The sequence below is a fragment of the Numenius arquata genome, chromosome 28 (genome assembly GCF_964106895.1).
Source record: "Numenius arquata chromosome 28, bNumArq3.hap1.1, whole genome shotgun sequence".
Classification (NCBI taxonomy): domain Eukaryota; kingdom Metazoa; phylum Chordata; class Aves; order Charadriiformes; family Scolopacidae; genus Numenius; species Numenius arquata.
The window spans coordinates 368,734-389,277 of NC_133603.1; the positions used below are offsets into that span (position 1 = coordinate 368,734).

At 53.7% G+C, this 20,544-nt stretch overlaps 2 protein-coding genes across 2 annotated transcripts in view; one reads left to right on the forward strand and one right to left on the reverse strand.

Moving 5' to 3' along the window:
- Nucleotides 1-873: 873 nt before the first annotated feature.
- Nucleotides 874-20,544, reverse strand: part of LOC141476070 (PHD finger protein 1-like) — a 50,441-nt gene continuing 30,770 nt past the window's right edge. Inside the window, exons 12-16 of the mRNA XM_074164688.1 lie at nt 3,461-3,529; nt 2,906-3,029; nt 2,739-2,806; nt 1,948-2,048; nt 874-923 (exon numbers count right to left, since the gene is read on the reverse strand). Of these exons, the coding sequence (XP_074020789.1) occupies nt 874-923; nt 1,948-2,048; nt 2,739-2,806; nt 2,906-3,029; nt 3,461-3,529 (412 nt within the window). The remainder of the gene's footprint in view (nt 924-1,947; nt 2,049-2,738; nt 2,807-2,905; nt 3,030-3,460; nt 3,530-20,544) is intronic.
- On the forward strand, nt 5,594-19,086 carry LOC141476186 (carboxy-terminal kinesin 2-like). Its single transcript, XM_074164797.1, has 11 exons — nt 5,594-5,609; nt 6,854-7,002; nt 7,095-7,223; nt 7,462-7,578; nt 7,693-7,866; nt 7,945-8,112; nt 8,199-8,337; nt 17,532-17,671; nt 18,088-18,161; nt 18,496-18,571; nt 19,042-19,086. Exons 1-11 carry the CDS (start codon nt 5,594-5,596, stop codon nt 19,084-19,086), a joined length of 1,227 nt encoding a protein of 408 aa, XP_074020898.1.

Below are 20,544 nucleotides of genomic sequence, written 5' to 3' on the forward strand. Positions count from 1 at the left end.
CAATTCTGCGTCTCACACACACAGTCCCAATCCCGCTATCCCAGCCGCCCGAGTAGTACTTAACAGTCAATTTTCTTACCCGGGTCCCCTGCACAGAAATTATCGGCTGCCGCGCGTAACTCAATCCCGTTAACTCAATTCTTCCCTTCCCCTCCTTTGCTCCGGGAGTCCTCTGTCCGGATAGGACCCGCTGCCCCTCACAGGATGAGACAGTGGGTTGGAGACCACTGAAATCAGTGGGGCGCGCCGTCCCCTCTTCGCTGTCTCACCTCGCAGGAACAGGAGTGCTGGCTCCCGGACGAGCCCCCAAATTGTGAGAAACACCGGCTCACACTTAAAATTTTAAAGAGGACGAAGTCACTGGAGCAAAGGTTTATTGTACGAAGCAGCGCTGAATCGGGTGCATCTCAAAGTAGAGGCACACACATCTTTAGTTTTTTAGAAATGTTATACCTTTCTTTCCCGGCCGCCTGAATACCTGTCTCTCTTCTCATTGGCTGAGAAGTTGGAGCTCACATTCTTCCCGACCGCCTAAAGACACAAACCTTTAATTAACAATACATTGTTTCACAGTCTCTGCTAATATCTACTGTCTAATGTTAGTAGTTACAAACATCCCGGTGGTCATCTTCTTGACCTAGTGTCCATATCCTTCTTTTCTTCAGTCACCCCCCAGGTGGCCTTTATCCACTTATCACCTTCCACCGTCCTTTGTTCGCTTATCAGTCTACCATCAATTCGGTTCTCTTTACCTAAATGGCTTCTTGTAAACCAGAGTCTCTGGGCCATTCCAGGGTACTTGTAAGGATTAGTTAGATGCTATAACCGAGCACACAAATAGAAATATACCAAGTAGCTGAAGCAAAATTCAGCTCATTTCTCACAAGTGCGTCGGAAGTTGTAGGAGCTGCCGGGGGGGTCTGCTGAGGGGTAAAAATTGGGGGCAGTGAGGGGGGGCACCCCTAAAATATCCGGGTGCTAGTTTGGGGAAGGGGGGGGGGCTCACCTGCGGGCGGCGGGGGGGCGGGCGGCGGCGGGACCCCCCCTGGCCCTGCCCTGAAGGGAAGCTGTAAGAGACCCTCCGTATCCTGTCCGGGTTTTGGGGGGGGCCCCCCCGGGCGGGGGGGTTCAGGGGGAAGGTTTGGGGGTGCAGGGGGGAGGTTGGGGGGGGGGAACCCCCAGAGCCCCCCCCCCCGCTGTTACCTACTGGGCGGAGAGCAGCCGGGGCCGCTCACCTGCTGTCGGTGAGCGGGGAGGGTGGGGCGGCAGGGGGGTGTAATGGATAACTGAGGAAGATTTGTTGCTGATCAAATCGTAGGATTATCCATTTCTGTTGTACAGAACAACATGTAACAATGTTGTAAGAAAGTCCTGACTTACACAAACTGCAATGCTATCAAAATGTGTCCATGTAAGTGAATGTTTATCTTTGTATTAACCAAATGTATGTAAGAGATGGCACAAGCTAATTATGCCACCACCACCTGCAAAACTCCCCTGAAGCTGGATTGTAATTTATTGTGGCAGTCTTGAGAACTCCCTAACAAGAAGAGACGTCCACTATATTATATTACTAAACTGTATAGGAATGTCCTGTTTTTACAAGATAAGCTTAACCCCAATGTTATCCCTGTTTTAACTTTGTAACTAATCAATCGTGTAGAAGGGGAAGGGTGTAAACTAATTTACAACCAACATTGCCTTGAAACCGCTGTGAAGCAAGACAGACCAGAGGGAGTAAAGATAACGGAAGAAGCAGAGGGGCGTACTGAAGATGTCGAACCCGACCTCTGTGAGGATAAAAAGAGATGTTCAGTTTGCTTGAATTTGCGAGCCTTTGGTGGAGCTGTGACTCCCCGGCCGCCCAGCGCTGTTTTTGCTTTCCTACCTTAATAAACATTTAGTGAATCTATTTCAGACTTAGCCTTTTTTATTTTAAACTATAACAGGGGGGCCCCCCCAGGAAAGCGGGGGGCAGCGGGGGGGGCGCCCGCGTGTGCAGCCCAAAGAGCCCCTTGCGCTTCTTCATCTCCCGGCCCGAGATGAACCTGGGAGGAGAGGGGGGGTCGAGGGGGGGGGGCTGCTGGGGTGGGCTGAGAGATCAACCTGGGGGGGGAGGATGGGGTGGGGGGGGGCTGTGGGGGGGCTGTGGGGTGGTTTCGGGGGGGGGTCTTTTAGGGGGTTGGGAGGGGCTGGGGGCTTGGAGTGGGGGCTTCGGAGCTTTGGGGGGGGCTTTGAGATGAACCTGGGGGGGGAGAGGGGGGGTTGGGGGGGAGGGGCGCTTCTGGGGTGGGCTGGGGGGGGGGGCCTGATGGGGGGGCCTTGGGTTTGGGGGGAGGGTCTTGTGGGGGTCTGGAGAGGGCTCTGGGGTGGTTTGGGGGAGGGGGGGGCTTTTGGGGGGGCTGAGAGATGAACCTGGGGAGGAGGAAGGGTTTGGGGAGGGGGCTGGGGGGGGCCTTTGGGGTGGTTTGGAGGGGTCGGGGGGGGTCTTTTAGGGGGTCTGGGAGGGGCTGGGGGCTTGGAGGGGGGGCTTTGGGGGGGGCTCTGAGATGAACCTGGGGGGAGAGGGGGGGGCTGGGGGGGCTGAGAAGCGAACATGGGGGCAGGGGTCTGGGGGGCTTTGGGGGGGGTTCGTGGGGGGCTGGGGGCATTCAGGGGCATCAGGAAGGATTTAGGGGTGCTGGGGGGGTGGGGGGGTCAGGAGGGGTTTGGGGGTTCGGGGGGGGGGAGGCACCCACCTGTCCTTGTGGGCGCTGAGAGCCCCCAGCAGCTGCCCGTAGTGCTCCCCTTTGGGGGTCTCGGCGAGCTGCAGGGGGGGGGGGGGGGTTGCAGGGGCATAGGGGGGGTGAGACCACCCCTCCCCGACCCCCGCCCGTGGTTTTTGGGGTGCGGGCCCCCCCCGTACCGGCCCCAGCAGCAGTGCGTCCCAGTTGGCGTTGGCGAAGGGCAGGATCTCCCGCTCCAGGTCGAAGTATTTCTTCTTGCAGCAGACGCTCAGGTGGTAGAGGATGAGGTGGGCGACGTCCACCCTGGGGGGGGGCCGAAAATAAGGGGGAGGCCCCCAAAAAAAATCAGGGGGGGTGGAGGGAAGGGTGTCCTGGGGGGGCCCCCAGAAATACAGAGTGATGACGGGAACGATTCTCTGGGAAACCCCCAAAAATGGGGGGTGATGGGGGGGCAATGTCCACCCTGGGGGGGCCCCCAAAAATGAGGGGGGGTGGAGGGGGTGGAGGGACCCCAAAAATGAGGGGGTGCGGGGGGGTGGGTGCAGTTTGGGGGGGGTACAGGGTGGGGGAGGTGCATTGGGGGGGTGCTGGGGGGGTGGGGTGGAGTTTGGGGGCTGCAGATTGAGGGATGCCGGGGGGTGCAGTTCGGGGGGTGCGATTTGGGGGGGGGGAGGTGCAGTTGGGGGGGGGTGCAGTTGGGGGGGGTGCAGTTGGGGGTACCCCCCCCCCCTCACCACCGCAGCGGCAGCCGCCGGACGCTCTCGACCCCCCCGGTGCAGACGCAGCACTCGAAGACGTAAAACCTGGGGGCAAGAATTTCAAAGCGGGGGGGAGGGGGGGATTTAACAGTGTGTCCCCCCCCATTAGGAAGCCGGAAGGGGGGGGTGGGGGTGGTGTCACCCCTTTCCCCCCCCTTGCCCCCCCCCCCCGGACCCACCGGTCCCCGTAGAGCAGGGGTTTGCTCAGACACTGGGTACAGGCTTCGTGGAACCACTGGGCGCAGCCCCGGCACTGCAGCATCTTCAGGTTCCACCTGGGGGGGGGATTAATTAATTAATTAATTTAAGGGGGGGGGGCACCCCGAAATTGCAAAGCGGGGGGGGGGGTAGGGGGGGGGTCTGTACTCACTCGCCGGGCCCCCCGCAGTAGCAGTAGCACTGCTGGCGGTTGGCGAGGTGGGGGGGGTCCCACTCCAGGGTCTTCAGCTGGTAGGGCAGCACCGCCTTCATGCTGAGCATCGCCTTGGCTTGGGGGCCCTTCTTCAGCGCCCCCCCCCTCTGCGGGGACAAGGAAGGGGGGGGGGAGGGAAATGAAGGGGAGGGGGCGTCCCGTGTGGTGCCCCCCCCCAAAACACCCCTCGCCCCCCCCCTCGTTGGGGCTCACCTTGGTGGCCACGGCGAAGACGCAGCGGCGGCACATCCAGGGTCCGGCGGGGTGGGCGGCGGGGAGGTGGCACTGCTGGTGGTAGGCTTTGGGGGGGGGGGCTGTTACATTTTGGGGGGGGGTGTCCCCGGAATAGGTGCGGGGGGGGGCACACTCACCATGGCCGCACTTCTCGCAGCGAACCAGGAGGTTTTCGGGGTTCAGGGCTCGGCCGGAGCAGACGCAGCAGGATTGTTCCTCACCCGGCACTGCCGCTAGCGGGGGGGGGGGGGGCAATTAACAACGGGGGGGTAATTAATTAAAGGAGAGGGGGGGGTTCATTAATTAAAGGAAGGTTCATTAATTTAGGAGGAGGCTCTTACCGGGGCTGATGTCTTTCCAAAGGACGAGGAATTGGGAATTATCCTCGAATTGCACCAGGCAGCCCCGGCGCCCCGTGTCCACCGGGGGGGGGGGGGGGGCAAAAAAAAAAAGGGGGGGGTGTGTTAAAATGGGAGGGGCCATTTGGGGGGAGGGGGGCATTTAGGGGGGTCGGGCACCCACTTTTTTGATGGTGCCCAGGTAGAGGAGCCCGTCCGTCCAACGTCCAGGACGTCCTGGCCCTCCCAAAAGCGGGGGGCGGCTGGGGGGGGGCAGCGGGGGGCGCGGCTGGGGGGGGGCCCCGCCTCGCTCGCCATCACATCCTGGGTGCCTGTTGGGGGGGGGGGGTTGGAGCTGGTGACCCTCAGCTAGGAACACCCCCCCCCAAAAATGCATCGGGGGAGAGGGATGGGGGGGGGCAGGATTTACCACCCCACCCCCCCAAAGGAATGGGGCTGGGAGGGGCTCCCAGTTTGGGGGGGGAGCATGCTGGGATGGTGGGAGGGTCCCAGTTTGGGGGGGTCCCAGCCTGGGTGGCTCATGCAGGATTGGGCGGGGTTCCCACTTTGGGGGGGTCTCGGACTGGGGGGGCTCAGGGAAGAATGGGAGGGGCTCCCAGTTTGGGGGGGTGTCTTGGACTGTGGGGGCTCCCAGTTTGGGGGGGTGCCAGTTTTAGGGGGGGGGGCATGCTGGGATGGGGGCAGGGTCCCAGTTTGGGGGGGTCCCAGTTTGGGGTGGCTTGCAGTGGGGGCAGGGGGAGGGGCATGCTGGGACGTGGGGGCTCCCAGTTGGGGGGGGTCCCAATCTGGGGGTGCTCACGCAGGGGATTGGGGGGGGGGCAGGATTTGGGGGGACCCCCCCCAAAGGAATGGGGCTGAGGGGGGGTGCCAATTTGAGGAGGGGTCCAGATCTTGGGGGGGGGGGCTCATGGAGTAATAGGCGGGGCTTCCAGTTTGGGGGGGCCCATGCAGGACTGGGGGGGGTCCCACTTTGGGGGGGTCTCGGACTGGGGGGGCTCAGGGAAGAACGGGAGGGGCTCCCAGTTTGGAGGGGGTGTCTTGGATTGGAGGGGGCTCCCAGTTTGGGGGGGGGGGGTGTCCCAGCCTGGGGGGGGTCATGGAGGAATGGGGGAGGGGGCAGGTTCCCAATCGGAGGGGGTCTCGGTCCGGGGGGGGGCTCACACAGCGATGGGGGGGAACTGGGGAGGGGAGTAGGGACTGGGTTTGGGGGGGGGGGGGGGGAACTGGGGAGGGGAGTAGGGACTGGGTTTGGGGGGGGGGGGAACTGGGGAGGGGAGTAGGGACTGGGGCTGGGGGAGTGGCACTGGTCCCAGTACCATACTGGGAGCCCACCCTCCCTCCCTCCATGTCCCTTCCCCCGTGTCCCTCCCCCTCAACTGGCCGCTGCAGCCGCCCCACGGCCTGGTGAGTGATGGGACCAGTCCCTTGGTGTCCCCCAACTCCCTTGGTGTCCCCGGGGCCACCCCTCCCATGTCACCCGGTGTTCCCCAAGTCCCTCTTCACCTCCTTACAGGCGCCCCTTTGGCGTCCCCAAGCCCCTCTCCCATTTTCCCCGTGTCCCCACAGTTGTCTCCCCTCCGATGTCCCCCTGGAGCCCCCAACTCCCAGTGTCCCCTCGAGTGCCCCCCCCATGTCCCCTCATATCCCCAACCCCTCCCGTGTCCCCACAGTTGTCTCCCCTCTGATGTCCCTGCGGGCTGCGCTGGGGGACAGCCGCCGGGTGAGAGCGGGGCTGGAGCAGCAGGAGAAGGAGCTGCGCCAGCGCCTGGAGCAGCAGGAGAAGGAGCTGCAGGAACAGCAGCAGCAGGGGACCCTCCTCACCCTCCGCCTGGAGTGAGACCCCCCCCGCCCCCCACCCCGGGAATTGGGGTGTCACTTCCCCCCCCTAACACGAGGTGTGCGTGTCCCCCAGGAGCACGGAGAAGGAGCTGACGAGCTGCCGGGATGAGAGAGATCAATGGCGGAGGGAGGCGCAGCGCTTGGCAGAGGACAAGCGGCGTCTGGAGGAGGAGGTGGAGGAAGGGGGGCGAGCGGTGGCCGAGGCCGAAGGGCAGGCCAGGGCGCTGGCGGCCGCGCTGCAGGAAAGGGAGGTGGGTCACGGAGGGGGGAGATCTCCCTGCTTTCCTCCAGCAAAATGAGGAGAAAAATAAAAAAAAAGGTGGTTTTCTGCTCCGATTGCTCTCAGCCCCAAAGCGCCACCCGGGAGCGGGGCTGTCTCAGCACCCCACAGTCGAGGCTGGTTTCTGTGTGTGTGCGTCCCCCCAACCAGGGCTGCTTTTCCACCCCTGCGGAGCCAGTCTTTCCCCCTCCTGTGTTAACCGAGGGCTGTTCTCCTCCCCCCCCAGGTCCAGCTGCAGGTGACAGAGGGGCACCTGCGGGCGGAGGCAGCGCTGGCAGCCGAGCTGCGACTGGAGGCAGCCGCCCAGAAGCAGAAGGTGGAGCAGCAGGGGGAGCAGCTCCACGGGCAGGAGATGGAGCGTCGTCGTCTCCATAATCTGGTCCAGGAGCTCAAGGTGAAGCCGGGAGGGGGTCTGGGGGGGGGGTGGGAAATCATCTGAATCCCCCGCCCCGTACCTCCAAAATCACGGCTCTTCCCCTTCTGCAGGGCAACATCCGTGTCTTTTGCCGTGTGCGGCCGGTGTTGCCCGAGGAGCAGGAGCACCAGAGGGGGCTGGAGCTTCTCCAGTTCCCCCCTGAGGACAACACTGTGCTGGTGCTCTCCAGGCCAGATGAGGTGAGTCAGTTTGGGGGTGCCCCCCCCCGTTGAATTCCCCAGGTTGTTGGGTCTCTGCCACTAACAACCCCCCCCCCGCCATCGTTAGTCCCCCCTAATGAGACCAATCAGCACCGGCATCTTTCAAAATGAGTTTTTTAAGGACAAAAGGGGGGCTTTCCAGCTCCTGCTCACCCAGGGGACCTGAGGATGGAGTTGGGGACCCCTCAAAAAAATCCCTTTTTCCCCCCAGAAAAAGTCTCACCTGGGGCGCGAGTCCCGAGGCGACGTACGCTACAACTTCAGCTTCGACCGCGTCTTCCCCCCGGCTGCCTCCCAGCAGGAGATCTTCGAGGAGATCGCGCTGCTGGTGCAGGTCCCAGATTCCCCCCCTCCCCTCGAAATCTCCCCCTGAACCCCCACCACCCCCCCCCCCAAAATGGCAAACAGCCCCCTCCTCACCTCTCTTGCCACCTCTTCCCCCCCCCAGTCAGCGCTGGACGGGTACCACGTCTGCATCTTCGCCTACGGGCAGACGGGGAGCGGAAAGACCTACACGATGGAGGGGCCGGAGGGGGCGGACGAGCAGAGCAGGGGGGTGATCCCTCGCGCCGTGCGGCAGCTTTTCCAGGGAGCCCAGGAACTGGGGGAAAAGGGCTGGGAAGTGAGTTAAAAAAAAAAAAAAAGAGAGGATTAATTCCTTTTTGGGGGGTTTGGGGCTGGCTGTGATGGCGGTGGGCAGTATGGTTTCAGCGCCAGTTTCCTGGAGATCTACAACGAGTCCCTGTGGGATCTACTGGGGCCCCGGGGGGAACGCGGGCCCGAGCTGGAGATCCGTCGAGTCAGCGCGGCCAGCGAGGAGCTGCACGTCCCCAACCTGCGCCGCGTCCCCATCGCCTGCGAGGAGGAGGTAGGGGACCCCCCCTTTACCCCCCCACCCCGTTAGCGCTGGGGTTTGGGGGTGACGGGGTGTCTGTGTGTGTCCCCCCCCTCCAGGTGCTGGGGCTGCTGCAGACGGCGGCCACCAACCGCTCGGTGGCCCAGACAGCGCTGAACGACCGCTCCTCCCGTAGCCACTGCATCTTCCAGCTCCACATCCAGGGCCACCACCGGGCCCGCGGCCTCCGCTGCGCCTGTGAGTAGGGGGGGGGGGACCCCTTTGGGGGGGGCGCTGGGACCTTGGGGGGCCACCCAGTTTGGGGATAATCCTTGGGGGTACCTGGTTTTGGAGTACCCTCTATAGGGGGAGCCTTCGGGGACACTCTCTATAGGCAACCCTTTAGGGACCACCAGTTTGGGGTGACATTTTAGGGGTCACTGAATTAAAGAATAAGGCTAGGTATGGCTTGAAGGTTTGCTTACCTAAGTATGAGTTAGCAAATACAACTTGGCTGACCACAAATAGGGGCCTACACCCCTGCAGAGCTACGATAAGTAACAAGACAGGAAGGTACCTATGTAGATAGCAATTGTGAGGCCAGCACAATGTTATCTTATCTCTGACAAATGGGGGGCTCCAAGAGGGAGGTAGCATATGGTAATGAGTTACTGGAAACTAATGAATATGTTAAAACTCCTTGCATGAATATGTACGTATGGTGTGCATATATGTTGTTAAACTGACTCTGTCGGGCACGCACATTTGGAGGAGCTATCCCCTGTGCGTCCAGCGCTGCAATAAAGGATACCTGCTTAATAGTCATCCCGACTATTGAGTCCTGATTTCGTCTTTCACAGCATCAATTCTGGCACCCCAGGTGGGACCCTCTCTGCTCGGCTGCAGGACCCTCTGAGAACAGGACTCCCTAGGGTACCCCCGGGATCTTCCCGGAGGGACTCCTCGCCTCATACGGATCACTGCGGGGGCAGACAAGGACCATCTAGAAAATAAGGTATTCTTTTAAGAAAAATTAGAGAAAAAAAAAAAAAAAAAAAAAAGAGTTTTGGTTTTTGGAACCGGTCATTTGGGGTTCCCATAAGTCGTAGGAGACGTCCTACGCAGGGCGCTGTATGCCAGGCTACTAGTGCCTGAGGGCATACTGTGTACGTGAGTTGTGCTGCGCAACTCAGGTTGTGCTGCGCTCTCTTGCATTACGTACACTTGGTTTGGTTTGTGTATGCGGGTATAGGCACATTTTGTGCTTTGTACTTCTGTATTTCATACACTTGGTTTGTGTACGCGGGTACAGGCACATTTTGTGCTTTGTACTCCTGTATTTCGTACACTTGGTTTGGTTTGTGTATGCGGGTATGAGCACATGCTGTGTTTTGTACTTTTGTATTTCATACACTTGGTTTTAGTACGTTAGGTACGGTCGCGAGTAAAGCTAAGTACCTTTGCATTAACGTACTTTGTGGTGGTAGTAACTTATCGGTATTGAAATTGGAACTGTTTAAAGGAATTGTTTATTGAAAGTTGATTTGGATTTGGTAAAAGGTGTGTGAATGAATTGAGCTAGCTCTTGTATGACTGAGACGCGGCACAGCTGCGAAGCGAGTGTGGAGTTCTGATCCGCGGTTCCGTTATCCCGCGAGGGGTGCGGCCGGAGATGAACAAAGCGAGTATATTTGGTTGACTGGATGAATATGATCGGTCATATAAATGGATATTGTCCTTTCCACCCAGATAACGGGTGTAAAGCAAACAATAAGTGTTAAGTGTTAAAATTGTTTTAAGATTTTTTCACTGGTTTGGGTCTAATTCAGATTGTACTGATCTTGAGTGCCCTAATTGCCAGCTGTGGATGCAGTGGGAGGAATATTGAGGAGACAGATTGTATCCTCTAACTGTACTGTGTTAAATTAGCAAATATGGGGGAACAGCAAAGTGGCGGAATTGTGAAAAAGAGCCCCATAGGATGTATTTTAAAACATTGGAAAAATATAGGAGGACCGTCAGGTGGGAACGTGAATAAGAAAACTTTGATAAAATATTGTAATCAATGGTGGCCCTTATACAAATTAGATGATGGAGAAAAGTGGCCTCTTAATGGAACCCTAAACTATAATACTATGTTGCAGTTGATGTTGTTCTTACGGAGAGAAGGAAAATGGGATGAGGTTATGTATGCGGATATGTTTTTCACTTTGCGAAATCATCCTGAATGGCAAAAGGACTGCGGATTTAATATACCACCGCAAGACCCTTTAGTTTTGTCCCTCGAGAAAGAACATAAAGATAAAAGGAAGGGGCAGCAGAAAATGAAGAGATGTTGCTCGGCATGTAGTATTGGACAAAGGTGTTTAAAAGTGACAGAATCCAGTAAGAGGAAAGAGGAAACAGAAGATCAGCTTGAGGATTTGGGAATGCCCCCCCCTCCATTGCCAGATCCGCTTTCTCCACCCCAGTCGCCATTCCCTGAGACAGAGGGTGGCGGTAGCGGTGAGGAAGAAGGGGAAGCGGCAACTGCTTTTACTCCAGTTACTGCAAGAACCAGGAGCAAAACTCAGAGAGCTCCACAACTCCTAGCCCCGTTACGGGAAGTAATGGGATCTAGTGGACCAGCTAGAGTGAAAATTCCGTTTTCCACCACTGATTTAAATGACTGGAAGGAGGTAGCTAGAGGGTATCGAGATGATCCCTCTAAGGTGGCAAAACGATTTGAATTGATAGTTAGAAATCAAGAATTAATGCCTGTAAGCAAGGATTTTGTAAATGTAATAGGAGCCACTGGCCAGCAGAGAAAGGCGTTCTTTTCGGAACCCCTTAGATTTAAATTAGGAAAACAGATCGGAATACATCGATTTTTATACTTGCCACATTCCCCCAAATCACTGTTAGGGCGAGATTTATTAGAGCAATTAGGAGCAGTGATAGTTTTTAATCAAGGAGCCATGGAATTAAAAGTGAAAGAAGATCAGTTGATTGAAATTTTGAGCCTAGCCCTAATGCACTCTGAAAAGCCCACTGTGTCATCACCCGAACTTGAAGAAATCATTAATCAGGTATATCCAGGGGTTTGGGCTACAGGGACTCCAGGAAGGGCGAAACACGCTACCCCCATAGTAATACAACTTAAGGAGGGAGCAAGCCCAATACGTCAAAAACAATACCCCCTGAGATTAGAAGATCGCAGAGGGATAGAAGGTCCAATTAAGAACTTTTTACAACATGGACTACTAGTGGAATGTGAATCAGAATATAACACCCCCATACTGCCGGTAAAGAAACCAAATGGAACTTATCGGGTAGTTCAGGACCTAAGAGAAATAAACAAAATTGTTAAAGATTTACACCCTGTAGTTGCCAATCCCTATACATTACTTACCAAATTGAAAAACAGTCAGGTATGGTTTACAGTATTAGACCTAAAAGATGCATTCTTTTGTCTGCCTTTGGCTAAAGAAAGTCAGAAGTTGTTTGCTTTTGAATGGGAAAGCCCTACCACTGGTAGGAAAACCCAGCTTACTTGGACAGTGTTACCCCAAGGTTTCAAAAACAGTCCAACAATTTTCGGAAATCAATTAGCACGTGAGCTTGAGGGATGGAAGCCTCCTTCCAAAAATGGAACCCTTTTACAATACGTGGATGACCTGTTAATAGCAACTGAAACCAAACCTGAGTGTATCCAATGGACTGTGAGCTTGTTAAACTTTCTTGGACTAAATGGATATCGAGTCTCTCAACAGAAAGTTCAAATGGTACAACAGCAAGTGACCTACCTGGGATATGAATTATCTGGAGGACAACGGGAGTTGGGAACTGAACGAAAAGAAGCCATCTGTAAAACCCCACTTCCTCAGACGGTAAAAGAACTCAGAACCTTCTTGGGAATGACAGGTTGGTGTCGATTATGGATTTATAACTACGGAATAATAGTGAAACCTTTATATGAACTTTTGAAAAATAATCCCATTAGATTGATATGGTCCAAAGAAGCTCAGAACGCATTTGAAATACTCAAAAAGGAACTCATGAGAGCCCCGGCCTTGGGCTTGCCTGATGTAACCAAACCTTTTTGGCTCTTTTCTCATGAGAAACAAGGAACAGCTCTAGGAGTTTTAGCTCAGCGGCTGGGACCATACAAAAGAGCTGTAGCTTATTTCTCTAAACAATTAGATGAAGTAAGTAAAGGATGGCCAGGATGTTTACGAGCGGTAGCGGCCGTAATACTAAATATTGAGGAAGCCCGGAAATTTACCTTGGGCCAGAAGATGACAGTGTTGGTTTCGCATACTGTATCCGCTGTATTAGAACAAAAAGGGAATCACTGGCTTTCCCCATCCAGGTTTCTGAAATACCAGGACTAACATTGTGAACCCAGCTTCTTTCCGTAGTGAAGCAACAACCGAACCACTAACACATGACTGTTTGGAAACAATAGAGGCTGTGTATTCTAGCAGACCAGATCTGAAAGAAGAACCCCTGCAGGATGCACAGGACTCCTGGTTTACGGAGGGAAGTAGCTTTGTCCGACAAGGTATCCGTAAGGCTGGATATGCAGTGACCACAACAAATAAGGTAATTGAATCCCAACCATTGCCTACCGGGACATCAGCTCAAAAGGCTGAGATTATTGCCTTGACTAGGGCTTTGGAACTGGCGAAAGGGAAAAGGATAAATATATGGACAGACTCCAAATATGCCTTTGGAGTTGTTCATGCTCATGGAGCAGTCTGGAAGGAACGAGGATTGCTAACCGCACAAGGAAAACAAATCAAACATGCAGAAGAAATACTTCGTCTACTGGAGGCAGTACGGTTACCAGCTAGCGTCGCCATCATGCATTGTCGAGGACATCTGAGGGGTAACACTGACCAAGAAAGAGGTAACAGATTGGCTGATTATGAGGCTAAACAGGCAGCAGAAAGAATACAGAAAGAACAAATTCTAGCCTTAATTCCAGACAATAGAAATCAAGACCTGGATGACCACGAGGGCATTAAATATTCTAGATTAGATGAGGAGTTCATACGAGAATTAGGAGGACAAGTTCCTTCCCGGGGATGGGCTCATTTGAGTGATGGTAGAATGATTATACCTGCCAAACTAGTGTGGGGACTTGTTAAAGAAGAACACGATAAGACACATTGGGGAGCAGATTCGTTATATAAATTTTTAGGCCAAAGATGGATAGGGAAGAATTTATATACCACTGTTCGACAGGTGACTCAGCAGTGTGAAACATGTTTGAGAAATAACCCCAACACAGGTAATCGAATACAGTTAGGAACTATTGGGAAAGGAAACATACCAGGAGACCATTGGCAAATCGATTTTTCCGAACTCCCAAGAAAAGGGGGGTATAAGTACTTATTGGTGCTTACAGACACCTTTTCTGGATGGCCAGAGGCTTTTCCCTGTAGAACAAACCAGGCAAGAGAAGTGACTAAAGTGTTATTGAACGAGATAATACCTCGATTTGGGGTACCTATAGTCATCTCATCAGATAGAGGTACTCACTTTTGTGCACAAATAGTGCAGCAAGTTAGCAAACTATTGGGAATTGATTGGCAGTTACACACCCCATATAGGCCGCAGGCCAGTGGGCAAGTAGAAAAAATGAATCACATGATAAAACAGCAGATAGCCAAAATATGTCAAGAAGCAGATTTGTATTGGTATCAAGCATTACCCATAGCTCTGCTTAGACTACGTGTAAAGCCAAGAGCTAAAGAAAACCTAAGCCCTTTTGAAATATTATATGGGAGACCATACCAGACAAAATATAAAGGAGAAGATTTAAACCAGTTGGGTAATTCTTATTTACAAAAATATGTTATTTCTTTGGGAAAACAATTAGAGAAAATCAATAAGAGTGTCCTAGGAACTAGAGTTAAGGGATTGGATCACGCTATCCATCCCTTTAGTCCTGGAAATTGGGTTTATATCAAAAATTTTTCAGGCAATCCACTGGAAGAGAGGTGGACCGGACCATTTCAAGTGTTACTGACCACCTTCACTGCAATCAAGGTGAAGGAGCAGCCGTCCTGGATTCACTACTCTCGAGTGAAAAAAGCTCCAGACAAGCAGTGGACTTCTGAACCTTTAGGACCTTTAAAACTAAGATTACAAAAGACGGCTCCGAGGCATAAGGAAGATCCCCAATTTGAGCAGAAATGGACCTCCGAATGTACCGGATCAGCAAAACTGCGATTCCGGAGATCATTATTGTGATCTTCTACATCACAGCTGGATGGACAGAGAACTGCACCACCCATCAAGACCTAGATGATGTCCCCGACCCCGAAGACTGGACCAGGAATGGACATTTGGGCAATGCAGGTCTGAATATCACATATAAAAAGACTAAGGTATACACAGTTTTAAAAATTGATGGCCAGATTAAAAGAGACTGGGGAGATTCACAACAGATACCATCCTTTGAAATAAGAGAAAACAGCTTGATTGATATAGCATGTAAATTTGATATGACACAAGTGTACTTAACCACTGTAATAACGGTTGGCATTTATGTATATAATTTAGAAGAGCCACAACAATGCATATTTTCAGCAGTATGTACACTCCACCAAGATTACTGTCGAGCAGAGGTCCAACCTAAAGTTAGTTCAATGATTAGGTGCATAGGAGTTATACATGATGCAAGGGAAATTATAAGATCATACTGACAAGCGGCCTTGATTTTAGTCCCAAAGGATATAACCGCCACACATGGTATGGATACTCTCTCTCCCCAACTTATCCCCTTTCCAGAAGTGAAACGTTCAAATACTATTCTCAATTATAATGCACCAGTAATATATAAAAATTATGTAATATATAGGGAAAATATAGCATGCAAAAAGGAGATAAAAACTTTCACTCAAACATTTACCTTTAGGAGTAGGGTTACTTGTAATGCATCTGAAAAGGCTGAAAACATCACTATAAATATAAAATACAATAGCACTGAAAAAGGGAAATTTACCATATGGGAAGTACCAACAACTGCTTTGAAGGCTACATGTCAGCAACCTCAATGTAGCCTTACTATAGTAAATAAAGGAGAAGCAGTTTATAAGATATGCGCACTATGGAGTCTAGAAAGCCGTGCAGCAACATTTCTATTCCCCTTTGTGCTCTATGTGCCTCGGAGAAATATAATTACTCCAAGTCCAACCACCATCCCTCTGTTTGAACCAGCTAAATGTGCTGTGAAATACCATAACCTTTCGTTCGCAGGCCCTTATGTAGTGAGACAATCCAATGAGCAGAAATTATTTCTGGACCCCACATATTCTTTAAAGAAGGTACGGGTAAAGGTACAAGCTGATATATCTCAGATGAAATCAGAATGCTTACCTTTTATTTCGCAAAGTCTTAAAGGATGGAAGGCATGGTTACATTCCAGAGCTCACCACTCAAGGAAACAGAGAGATTTAACAGGATGGTTTGGATCTGGACTAGGAGTTTTAAACTCGATTGATCAGGAAGTAATAATTAATAAACTGAGCACAGTCACCTCTGATTTAGGAAGGCTAGAAGTACCACTAAGGTCATCTTTAATCACTCTGGCTGAAACTCAGCAATTAACTGTTGATTTCGTTTCCCTATTATCTAACCATACTACTGAGGATTTCCAAGCAGTAGCAACTTTTGTAAAAGGACTACAAGGAAATGTCTCTATTGCCATTCAGTGTATACAAACACAACTTTGGATACAATCTGTGGTTTCTGATATAATCAGAGAAGGGATGTCAGGAAACCTACCACAGGAAATTAGAGAAATTATCGCTAAGAACGATACTACCACCCCATTCGAATTAAAACATCAGGCTTGGTGGCAATTAGTTAATTTCACCTATGATGACACAAAAGAACGAATTGAAGCCTACGTGCTGACAATTCAAAAGGCAAAGGTATGGGATATTTTCCCTATTTTAGCACTAGGGGCAATCCATCAAGATGTAGTAGTCAGACCAATAAACTATAATGTTTGGGCAAAATATAATGATGATATAAGAAAATGGCAGACCATTAGTACCGAAGCCTGCATCCCAAAGGAACAACTAGGATATGTTTGTGAGAATGCAGTAATTGAAAACGAAGATTTGTGCTTAGACACAGAGGACAGTACATGCACGTTTGAGATGCTTCCCTCAGAACATGCTCAATCACAGGTGTATTATGTAGGAAAAGGATGTGTCTGTATAAGGACTAGTTGTGTTAATGTCAGCATTGATACTTGTGAAGAAGAAACAAATGGAACTAACTTTTGTGTTTGTAATTTTACCAAGATACAAGGTTGTGATTTTAATTATTCTGCTCCAATAACCACTTCTCAGTTGATCTCTGACAGTTTCATGCTATACAATGATATACCTAAATTACAGATTGGAATGGACATTAATGTCCTGAAGAAAATGCTTTCCCACCCAGACATTAAAATGTTGCTAAAGAGGGTGAAGGAAGCTTCGAAACGAACATTATGGCAAGTCCAGCATGATACTGTAGAAATAAAGAACATCATCACAGCCATTGAGAAAACTGGTGAACATCATTGGTGGGACATTTTTCTAAATACCTCACTAAAATCTCCAACTGCTGCACAGGTTTTCAATTTCCTAGTGCATCCTGTACTAGTGCTGATTTTTGCAGCCCTACTGCTGACTATTCTCAACATTTGGCTGTGGTGGAAAGTACGAACTGTTGCTCAACAAGTACATGTATTATGGACTGTAAACAAAATTATGCAAAAGAATTTGCAATAGCATAAAGAAAAGGGGGGATTGAATTAAAGAATAAGGCTAGGTATGGCTTGAAGGTTTGCTTACCTAAGTATGAGTTAGCAAATACAACTTGGCTGACCACAAATAGGGGCCTACACCCCTGCAGAGCTACGATAAGTAACAAGACAGGAAGGTACCTATGTAGATAGCAATTGTGAGGCCAGCACAATGTTATCTTATCTCTGACAAATGGGGGGCTCCAAGAGGGAGGTAGCATATGGTAATGAGTTACTGGAAACTAATGAATATGTTAAAACTCCTTGCATGAATATGTATGTATGGTGTGCATATATGTTGTTAAACTGACTCTGTCGGGCACGCACATTTGGAGGAGCTATCCCCTGTGCGTCCAGCGCTGCAATAAAGGATACCTGCTTAATAGTCATCCCGACTATTGAGTCCTGATTTCGTCTTTCACGGCATCATCACCCAGTCTACGGCCACTGGTTTGGGCCCCCCCCGCCCCCTCCCGGGCCACAAGTTTGGGGCCATGATCAGGGTTGAGCCCTTTCGGGGTCCCCCCTTTGGGGGCCACAGGTTTAGAGCCCCCAGTTTCGACTGAGCCCTTTTGGGACCCCCCCTTTTTGGGGTTGCTCCCTCTGTGGCCCCAGCTTTGGGGTGACCCCTTCTTCCCCCCCCTTTCTGGGGTGCCCCCAGCTGTGCTGAGCCTGGTGGACCTGGCGGGTAGCGAGCGGCTGGAGAAGTCGCTGTCACAGGGGGAGCGGCTGCGGGAGACCCAGGCCATCAACGCCAGCCTGTCCGCCCTGGGGCACGTCATCATGGCCCTCTCCAACAAGGTAGGGGGCCTGGGGGGTGCACAGGGGGGGCCCTGGGGCTTGCGGGGGGGGGCACTGGGGGTTCCTCAGGACCCCATCAATGCCAGCCCTGGGGCATCTCCTCATGGCCCTCTCCAACAAAGGGGGAGGCGGGGGGGGGGGCACAAGGGGGCCCTGGGGGTTGTGAGGAGGTTGAGGGGGGCACAGGGGGGCCCTGGGGATCGGGGGGGCCACTGGTGGTTGGGGGGTTCCTCAGGACCCCCATTGATGCCAGCCTGCCCACCCTGGGGCACGTCCTCATGGCCCTCTCCAACAAGGTATTGGGGGGGTGGGGGAGGGCCCTGAGGGTCAGGGGGGGGCACTGGGAATGGGGGGGTGGGGCCTGAGGTTTGGGGGTTCCTCAGGGCCCCCCCCCCGAACCCCCGCTGTCCCCACAGGAGCCCCACATTCCCTATTGCAACAGCAAACTGACCTACCTGCTGCAGAACTCCCTGGGGGGCTCCGCCAAGATGTGAGGGGGGGGAGGTTTGGGGGGGGCCGGAGCGGGTTGGGGGGTGGGAGGGTTGAGGGATGTTTGGGGGGGGCCGGAGCGGGTTGGGGGGTGGGAGGGTTGAGGGAGGTTTGGGGGGGCCTGGGGGTGGTGTGGGGGGGGATGGGGAGGCTGGGGGGAGTTTTGGGGGTGGGGGGGCTTGGGGGTTCTTTGTGGCTAGGGGTTGCTGGGGGGGAGGCTTGTGAGGGGGTTGGGGGGGGTTGTGGGGGGGCTGGAGGGTGTTTGGGGTTATTGGGGGGTGGGGGAGGTTTGGGGGGGCCCCTTTGACACCCCACACCCCCGCGACTTCCCCCAGGCTCATGTTTGTGAACATCTCCCCCCTGGAGGAGAACTTCTCCGAGACCCTCAACTCCCTGCGCTTCGCCAGCAAGGTGGGGGGGGGAGGTTTGGATGGGGGGGCTCAAGGATAATTTGGGAAACAAGCAATGGGAAAATTTTCGGGGGGGGGGGGGGCATTAATGTGGTTTTGGGGGATGGATGATTTGGGAAGGGGGGGATGGTTGGGGGGGCAGAGGAGTGTAACTGGGGGGACTGGGGCAGATTTGGGGGCAGGGGGTGATTTGGGGGTGAACTGTTTGGGTGGGGGGGGAGTCAAGGGGGGGCTGTTTTGGGGGCAACGGGAGGTAGGTTTGGGGCTGGGGGGCTGTTTTGGGGGAAAAGGGGTAGATTTGCGGGGGGGGCTATTTTGGGAGGGCGGGGGTAGATTTGGGTGAGGTTGGAGCTGTTGGAGAAGGGGCAGGTGTTTGGGGGGGGGGGTCCAAGGGCCGTTCTGGGGGGTCCCACAACACCCCCCCCCTTCCCCTTCCCCTTCCCCTTCCCCCTCCCCCTCCCCCTCCCTCAGGTGAACCAGTGCGTGGTGGGCACGGCCCACCCCAACCGGAAGTAACCCCCGCCACTTCCTGCCCCATCGCTGATTGGTTGTTCGCGCTCACGTGTCCCGGGGGAAAATGGCGGCGCCCTGCGAGGGGACCGCTGCTGCCGCCACCGAGCGCTGATCTGAAATAAATGTAAAAATAATTGAAGTAACTGGATTTAATTGGATTATTTTTAATAAATAAAAATAATAAAGTAAAATAAAGTTAATTGAAACAAAAAAAACAGTCAAAGGGCTGAAACGGGTGATTTATTTTAATAATAAAGGGTTTGGGGGGGTGGTCGAGGGCATCTTTTAGCCGCTGGGGGGGGGGAACGACGACCTTGGGGGGGGCTGTGAGATGAACATAAAGGGGGGGTCTGGGGAGGAGGTGTCTGAGGGACTGAGAGATGAACATAAGGGTGGGTTGGGGGGGCTCCAGGGCTTTGAGGGGGTTTGTGGGGGACTTTGGGGGGGCTGGGGGCATTCAGGGGCATCAGGAAGTATTTAGTGGTGCTGGGGGTGGTTTGGGGGGGTCTCAGAGGGCACCTGCCTGTCCCTGTAGGCTTTGGGGGGGGGAGGTGCGGGGGGGCTGTTGCATCTTGGGGGGGGGTAAAGGGGCTGGGAGGGGTCACTGGAAAAGGCGGGGGGGGGGGGCATGTTAGGTCCCGGTCCCATTCCGTGACTCTCAGGCCTTGGTGAGGGTGGGTGGTGGGGAGGGGTCCCCCACTGCAGTGGGGCACGATGGTCATTTATAGTCCCTGTCGGCCCGTAGCGGGGCCCATCGATGTGACAGTCACGGAATCACGGAGTTGTCGGAGTTGGAAGGGACCTCTAGAGACCATCCGGTCCAACTCCCCTGCTGAAGCAGGGCTGCCCAGAGCACATCGCTCGGGAGCATCCAGGCGGGTCTCGAAGATCTCCAGGGAAGGGGACTCCACCCCCTCCCTGGGCAGCCTGTTCCAGGGCTCTGCCACCCTCACAGGAAAGAAGTTTCTCCTCATATTTGGATGGAACTTCCCATGTTCCAGCTTGTGCCCGTTGCCCCTCGTCCTGTCACTGGGAACCCCTGAAAAGAGTCCGGCTCCATCCTCCTTCAACCCACCCTTTAGGTGCTTGTAAACACAGATAAGGTCTCCCCTCAGCCTTCTCTTCTCCAGGCTGAAGAGCCCCAGCTCTCCCAGCCTTTCCTCATCAGGGAGATGCTCCAATCCCTCAGTCATCTTTGTTGCCCTGCGTTGGACTCTCTCCAGTAGTTCCCTGTCTCTCTTGAACTGGGGAGCCCAGAACTGGACGCAGTATTCCAGTTGTGGCCTCACCAGTGCAGAGCAGAGGGGGAGAATGACCTCCCTCCACCTACTGGCCACACTCTTCCCTACGCAGCCCAGGATCCCGTTGGCCTCTTGGCCACAAGGGCGCACTGCTGGCTCATGGAAAGTTTGCTATCCACCAGGACTCCCAGATCCTTCTCCTCAGTAGTGCTTTCCAGAA

What these genes read in the sequence shown, in the direction of transcription:
- LOC141476186 (XM_074164797.1), top strand. An exon ending in AGATCGCGCTGCTGGTGCAG is followed by an intron (nt 7,579 to 7,692) that starts GTCCCAGATTCC and finishes TCCCCCCCCCAG; the next exon opens with TCAGCGCTGGACGGGTACCA. An exon ending in CCATCGCCTGCGAGGAGGAG is followed by an intron (nt 8,113 to 8,198) that starts GTAGGGGACCCC and finishes CCCCCCCTCCAG; the next exon opens with GTGCTGGGGCTGCTGCAGAC.